This window comes from Gossypium hirsutum, chromosome D06 (assembly GCF_007990345.1).
Source record: "Gossypium hirsutum isolate 1008001.06 chromosome D06, Gossypium_hirsutum_v2.1, whole genome shotgun sequence".
Lineage (NCBI taxonomy): Eukaryota > Viridiplantae > Streptophyta > Magnoliopsida > Malvales > Malvaceae > Gossypium > Gossypium hirsutum.
This window is the reverse complement of record NC_053442.1, coordinates 4,187,333-4,195,654: the sequence shown is the minus strand read 5'-3', so window position 1 is coordinate 4,195,654 and position 8,322 is coordinate 4,187,333. Positions and strand designations below refer to the sequence as shown.

The 8,322-nt window shown below is 28.0% G+C and overlaps 1 protein-coding gene across 1 annotated transcript; it reads right to left on the bottom strand.

Annotated features, from left to right (window-relative positions):
- Positions 1–3,895: 3,895 nt before the first annotated feature.
- On the bottom strand, positions 3,896–5,495 carry LOC121203583 (homeobox-leucine zipper protein ATHB-6). Its single transcript, XM_041095092.1, has 3 exons — positions 5,261–5,495; positions 4,807–5,180; positions 3,896–4,389 (listed from the first exon to the last, which is right to left on the bottom strand). The coding sequence occupies exons 1-3, from the start codon at positions 5,319–5,321 to the stop codon at positions 4,054–4,056; spliced, it is 771 nt and encodes a 256-aa protein (XP_040951026.1). The 5' UTR covers positions 5,322–5,495; the 3' UTR covers positions 3,896–4,053.
- Positions 5,496–8,322: the final 2,827 nt, after the last annotated feature.

Genomic DNA, 8,322 nt, shown 5'->3' with positions numbered 1-8,322 from the left:
GGAACGACAAGAGAGTCAGCAGCAGCTTTTTGGTGCGTCTCTTTCCCGCTCCCAAACTAAGAAAAGTGGAAAGGGACGAGCCTTATATCCACATCCACATGTTGTAGGCTCAACTCATGGGGCTAAAAGCATGCATGCCAGACAGACAGGTTCCATTCATGTGGTGCTCAAGGAAGGTAACTCTTTCATTAAAGCATTTCGAATAAGTTAATACATTATCAGGAAGTTCAGTTGCTATCAAGCATTTACACCCCCCCCTTTCTAAAGATTTGTAATGAAAGTATGGTCCTTTGCTGCATATAGGGGATGAAGGATGAGGAGTACATGAGTTGGGTGCTTTCACATTTTTGCATCGGATTCAATCTCCTTATGATTGTAAAACTTTGAGAGAAATTTGTTGTATGTTTTTTAAATAGAAACAGGGTGGTGTGAGTCTATTTGGTCTAAGCCCTAGACAATTGCTTGTTCTTTTAAGGAATGGCACGTATAGGAAAGAAAAGAAATGGACTCTATCGATGTTGTCTCATCATTTAAATTTGTTAGGTTTAGAAAGATTTAGTTTAAGAATTTCACATTGTCAAAGATAATATAAGAATTTCAAAAATTATTTTGAGCCCATAATATAATAAGTAATTTTACATTTTGATAATTCTGTAATCACAGATCATCTTATTTTTCCCTTAACCAAATTATCCTCTAAATTTAAGATCCAATAAGTTTGAGAGATTTGTCAATTTTTTAATGAAAATTGGGTGATGAGTCTATTTGGTTTAAGCCCTAGACAAGTGCTTGTTGTTTTAAGGAATGACACACGTGGAAAAGAAAAGAAAAGAAAAGAAAGAATTTCGTTGATGTTCTCTTTCCATTCAAATTTGTAAGGTTTAGAAAGATATGTTTTAATAATCTCGCATTGTCAAAGGTAATGTAAGATTTCAGAATAACATTTTTACGTTTAGATTTTAAATATTACTTTGAGCCTATAATGTAATAAGTAATTTTACATTTCAATAATTGTGTTATCAGAGATAACTTTATTTTACCTTAACCAAATCACACCCTAAATTTAAGATCTAATAACTTTAAGAGATTTGTCGTTTTCTTTTTAATGGAAATAGAGTGGTGTGAGTCTATTTGGTCTATATGCCCTAGGCAAGTGCTTATTGTTTTAAGGACTGACACACATGAAAAAAAGAAGAAAGAACTCTTTTAATGTTCTCTTGCCATTCAAATTTGTTAGGTTTAAAAAGATATGATTCAATAATCTCATATTGTCAAAGGTAATGTAAGATTTCGGAATAACATTTTTATGTTTGGATTTTAAATATTACTTTGAGCCCATAATGTAATAAGTAATTTTATATTTCGATAATTATGTTATCAGAGATAGTCTTATTTTCCCTTAACCAAATCACACCCTAAATTTAATATTTAGTAACTTTAAGGGATTTGTCATTTTCTTCTTAATGGAAATAGGATGGTGTGAGTCTATTTGGTCTATATACCCTAGGCAAGTACTTGTTGTTTTAAGTAATGGCATACATGGAAAAGAAAAGAAAAGAAAGAACTCCGGTGATGTTCTCTTGCCATTCAAATTTGTTAGGTTTAGAAAGATATGGTTCAATAATCTTACATTGTCAAAGGTAATGTAAGATTTCTTAATAATATTTTTACATTTAGATTTCAAAGATTACTTTGAGCCCATGATGTAATAAGTAATTTTACATTTCGATAATTCTGTTACCAAATCATACCCTAAAATTAAGATCTAGTAACTTTGAGAGATTTGTTGTTTTCTTTTTAATGAAAATACGGTGGTGTGAGTCTATTTAGTCTGTATGCCCTAGACAAGTGCTTGTTGTTTTAAGGAATGGCAAACATGGAAAAGAAAGAACTATGTCCATGTTTTCTTGCCGTTCAAATTTGTTAGGTTTATAAAAATCTAGTTCAATAATCTCACACTGTTAAAAGTAATGTAAAATTTCGGAATAACATTTACAGATTTAGATTCTAAAGGTTATTTTGAACTCATAATGTGTTGACTAATATCATATTATGATAATTACATTATCGAAGGTAATCTTATTTTCCTCGTATCAAACATCCGCAAATCATAAAATATAATAAATTTAAATCCATTTCCATCGCATTCCAAAGAATATCAGCACTTGTAAGTATAGACATGTCTATTAGTTGAAGGGAGATCTATGATTTTATGAGTGGGGATTGTTTAGCATTCATTTTAGCCATCCAAAACTCTTTTTGAAAACACATTCTGAACCAAACCAAAGCTGGTCTTTATGTGTTTTTTTTTAATGTTCAAAAGTGGTGATAAATAGTAACATGTAATTTCTTTCATTATATATTAGATGTCGTTATTTTTAGAGTTAATGTAATTTTTACCGTCTGAACTTATCAACTAAGTCTACTTTGTTGCTTATTTTTTTAATTTAATTTGATACTTAAATTTAACAACTAAATCTATTTTAATCCCTAAATTTAAAAAAAATATAAAAGTTTGACAATATAAATCGAAATAGATTTAATTTTAAAATACAGATACCAAAGTAAATCAAAAGAATGTAAATATCAAAGTAAATCTAGTTTTCAAGCTCTGAAATTCATGATATTTGTCTATATTACCTTACTAGAGGGTTTGTATCTTGGCTTTTCTTCATAGGGAAACAGCTTCAGCCAGCCATTGTTTGCATTTTGGCGATGCCAGCTTTAAAGACTGGTGCAAAAAATTGACAAGTCAGGGGAGATGGAGGGATATGGTCTGTTTTTTACATTAAAGTCAAAACAATGGGGTGTCCCAAAAAGAAAAAAAGGAAAGCAACTAGAACCAAGAGGGAATGCATCGGGTCTCCAATTTGGAACTTTGCCATTGGATTGGACACCCAGTTTTGTGCCGCTGCCTTCTGAATTTTCGAACATGGCCCTTTGGTTTTTTTAGGTACTTTGAAACCGCCAACACTATTTTTCTCTTTATAATATTATAATAGATAAAAAGTTTAATAAATATATCGGTCGAGTCTTAACTTAATTAGTATTGGAGTTATTGTTAATACAAGAGTACATGAGTCTGAGTGTACTGACAGAGGCAAATCCAGGGGGGCTGGTAGGGGCCCTAAAATAGAAAATTGTTGTTTTGGCCCTTTAAAAAAAATTTAAAATTTAAAATTAGTAAAGGTGAAATTACACTTTGACCCCTCAAAATTATGAAAATTTAATTTAATCCTTTAAAAATTATAAAGATATAGACTATTAAAAATTAAAATTTTATTTCGGCCCCTCTAAAAAAAATTTTAGCTTCATTATTCTCCTATTTAAAAGTTCGAGAGGGGTTATGAGTAATTTTAGACATTGTATCAAAAAGAACTTATATAATAAGAATAAGTCATGTGCATGGCTAAATATTATGAATTGAGCTAGTGTATTACTAACCCATATACTAAAACATATGAAAACAAATTCGTATATTTAGAATTTGAATATTTTTACTTTTATTTTTAAGAATTTAATCCCTGTCTTTTGTTAGATATAAAATGGCAAGTCTAATTGTTAACAACATTAAAATATTTCTTTTAAATTGATGTTAATTACAACTTTTTTTTTGGTTATATAACTATCAAACAAATTTAACAGAAGAATATTAACAGAGTTGATAATTAGACCTGATTTATTTAATTCGAAAAGTAGAAACACTAAATTTTGCGAAATAAAAGTTGAGTGACTAAATTTTAAAGGCATGAAAAATACATGAACTTGGGACACATATTTGAACTTATATTTTTTTAATCTAAATCTGTTAGGTATCTCATAATCACATTAAGCTTCGATTAAATCTAAAGTTGAGTCAGATTAGACCCCTAAATAGGAGAAAAAAACTCTCACAAAAATCAAACTCGAAACCTTATGCGTAACATTCCGCCCAATAATCAGTTTTAATTATGATAATTGAAAAAACAACAACAACAATAGAAGAATAGACCTTAAATATTCCTAAATTACAAAACTTTTAAGGCTATTTTATCCCTTTATGCAGTGTTTTTTTTACTGCCCCGTGAAGTACCATTGAAGAGATGGAGCTTGATCAACTGAGAAGAAACCACAAGATTCCTCTGCACTAAACATGCTTCGTTCTTCCAATTCCACCAACTCTGGCTCATCATACGTATACCCCATATCCATTCTCGACTCAAATGGTTTAAACCACTTATGATTATTTGATGAATCCGACGATGAAGACGAACCATTCATCACATTGCTTTCTTCTTTAACGATCCCATTACAATCATCATCATCATCATTCTCACAGCAACCTTGCTCTTTGTTCCTCACTGAAAAGCTTGGACACTCTTCTTTCAACTTTGATTTCAAGTCCCTCAGCTGCAAAACAATCATATATCAACCCTTAGATTTAATTAATTCAAAAAATGTAACAGTATCATTGAAGCCCCTGTACTAGGAGTTAAATTATAATTTACTTCCTCTACTTAAAAAATAGGTAAATTAGTACATGCCTGTTAAATCAAAGAGCAAATCAATCATTCTGTTAAAATTTTCATACAATTTTACTGTTAAAAATTGATCCCTATCACCCTATACGTTAATATGAAATACAAGTATTTCGTTAACCACTTCAGTTTTAACACTATAAATGAATGAAAATTTTAATATACAAGAACTAATTTGACTAAATTTTAAGTAGGTAGAACAAAATGTAATCCGACTTCTAGTACAAACATTTATATTACTTTTACCTTAAAAAAACTAAAAAATGGGGTTTGAAATATAAACACTAACCTTTGCAATTAGACCCAGTTTTTCTTTTTCAAGATTGTCATGATCAAGCTTAAGAGCATCATAATTAGCTTTAAGCATTGCATAATCTTTCTCCAACACCTTGGTCTTCCAACGAGCACGTCGGTTTTGGAACCAAATAGCCACTTGCCTTGGCTGTAACCCCAATTCTTCAGCTAACTTCACTTTTCTCTCTGGTTCTAACTTGTTTCCCACATCGAAATTCTTCTCCAAAGCCTTAACTTGATGCATAGATAAACGCCTTTTCTTCTCTGTTGCTTGACCACCTTCTTCTAAGCTGTCTTCTTCATCTAAACCATCTAACATAGCCTGGAATTCCTTGCTGTAAATTTGGTGCTTCTTTGAACTCTTCTCCTCTGCACAATCAACTGAATTAAACACATCGAATTTGGGTTAAAGAAACATGAAATAAAGGTGGGAATTTTCATGTGTGTACCTTTAGGCTGAGAGATGGACATGAAAGCATCCAAGGAAGGTGAAGGACTGAGCCTCTTCATGATTTGCAAACCAAAACCAAAGACTCTGAGATGATATATTTTAAGTTGTTGTTTGTGATGGAGAGAGGGGGGTGGGGGGTTTCAAACTTTCAAGCAGGTTTGCTGTTTTGATCTGTTTGGTTTTTTGGGGAGGGCTTAATTGCAAAGAATGCTATATATTGTGACACTCAAAGCTGACTGACAAAAGATTGGTGATTGCAGATCTCATAAAAAAAATAGTGATGTAATCTCTTTTGATTTCATTCTATCGATTCGATTCAAATCAAATAAAATTTTTGAAATAAATATATAAAACGAGATAAAGTGAATTTTTTTAACAACGGATATGAAATAGTTATGGTTATTAATTGTCTTAATTTTATATATAATTATTAAAAAAATAAAAATATTATGATACAATTTGGTCTTTGTATTATATCTATTTTTCTATTTAGGTGCCTAATTTTTTTATTCTGTTTTAGTATTTAAATTATTTAATGGTATTAGAAAAATAGGTGAGACGCGTGGCCAGTGAAATTGCACAATGTGATATTTCTTTACACACATATAATTAAAAATCAAATATATATAAATTAAAATTTTAAAAGCTTTTTTATAATATATAAATTATATAAAATAATAATTTATAAAAACCTTATATAAATATTTCCAAAAAGGAAAATTTTTAAAGATTTAAAATATATAAATCTGAACAAATTTTAAAAAAATTAAAAATTCTAAAATATATGTATAAAATTATAATAAATTAAAGTTTTAAAATATATATTGTTTTTTTAATAAATTAGTTAAAACTCTTAAATTTTCAAAAAATATTATATAAAATTTAGAAGAAATTCTAAAAATTTGAAATATTTATGTTTAAAAAAATTAAATATAATACTTTCTAAAAACTTTAAAAAAACCAAAGCAAATGATTGGTCAATACTTATCAACATTGATCAACACCCGATTAATGATGGGTTAATACATCACCAATGATATGAAAACAAAATAGACACATAGTGCAATCTCATTGGTTGGACTAAAAAATAGGCCATTAACTTTTGGACTAAAATACGTATGGATAGTTTAGGTATGAACATAGAATAAAAAAAAGTTGGGACACCAAAATCCTAACATAAGCTTCGAAAAATTCTATGTTCTTATACTTTTTTCCCTTAATCGTATATTGAATTTTTTTTGAAGGATTATGTTTATATATATTGCTTACCTTTAAAAATACTAAAAATATTAAAAATAACTAACAAAAATTAAATTGAAAATGATCGTATCCGATATTCATAGAAGTTATAGTAGTTTTCATGACTGCACATTTATAGTGAAGCAAGGCGGGTGGTGAGTCAGAGCATGACAACTATGGAGCAGTAATGAATTTAGCAACCTCCGCCTTTACTCAACTTATTGCCATCTCCCCCTAATCAAAAAAGAAAAGAAAAAATTCAATTTAAAAAAGAATTAACAAAATGAATGATCCTTACACTTTAGGTTTAGTTCTAATGGGCCTAAATAGGATTAGTCTCAGGCCGTAAAACAAATAATGACACCTATAGTTTAAAAAAAACCAATTTAATACCTGAAGTTTCATTCTATCAATCAATGCTATACTTGACCCTAACGACTTTAATTTTATTATAATATATCAAATTTACCAACGAAAGGGTAACATGTGTTACCTTAAATTTATTTTCCTTAAATATTGGTAAAAGTGCCATGCATCACAATTCCATTGGTCAAACAATCATGTCATTAAAAAAAATTAAACATTGTTAGAGTTCAGGTATCAAATTATAAACAAAATGACATTTCATGGACTAAATTGGACATTTTAAAAGTAAAGGTATCACGTTAAAACTAAACTAAAATATAGGGGTCATTCGTGTCATTAGTTCATTTAAGGATAATTATTTGATACATTAATGGTGAAGGCTTTTTTAATTCGATGAGTAGATTTAAAAATCATCGCCTATTCTTGATTGGTATTTTAAAATATAAAACCTAAATAAATGAGACATATAATGATTTATTAATCCAATTGTGGAATAAAAAAGTAATTTAATTTATTAAATTAATTTTTTAATAAATTGACCGGCTTATACTTATATTTTAGGTTAAAAAGTAAATTAGTCATATGTGTAATTATTTTGTTAGTATAAATAAAGGAATTTTAAATAATTGAAATTCACGTGATAAAAAATAATTATAAAATAAAAATATTGAAATAAATACGTATTTGTATGTAAAATATGTAATATGAGTATCATTAGAATTATAAAAATATATCAATGTCATTTTAATAATATTAAATATAATAAAATGATATTTCATGATTTAAATTTATTTATTTATGTTTGGTAGCATTATTTTTTCATATATTTTAATACATGAATTAGCAATAAATTAATTACAATTAGTAATTTTTAACCACTCATATGATTTGTTTATGGTAAAAAGAAAGAACTTTTTTACTTATTTTGGAGAGTTTTTTTTTACAAGAGTTTTACCAACCTTCTAATTTCAAGTTTAAATTTATATTAATTATTCCTTATTTTATGTCTAATTATTTTTACACATATACATTATTTTTTTCTTCTTCTTGTTATTAAACTAATAACAAAATTAGGAGTGAGCAAAACTCGATTCAATTAGAAAAAATCAAATTTCGAGTCAACTCGAATAAGTAATTCGAATTCTGAGTTCGAGTCGGGTTGAATTTTATAATTCGAATAACTCGAATAATTCAAATAATTTGAATAACATATTTGTGTAAATACCCCTTAGGTTCCTGACAATTTTGAAAATGAGCAAATTGGTCACTCTCTCAACAAAAATTACAAAAATAAAATTCAAATAATTTTAAAAAATTCAAAAATAATTTTAAAAATTAAAATATTTATAAAATTCCAAAATGTATATATTTTTAAGAATATATAAAGAAATTTAAAATTTTAAAGAATTTATAAAATAATAATTTTGAGACCCAAGTTAATTAATGATTCAAGTT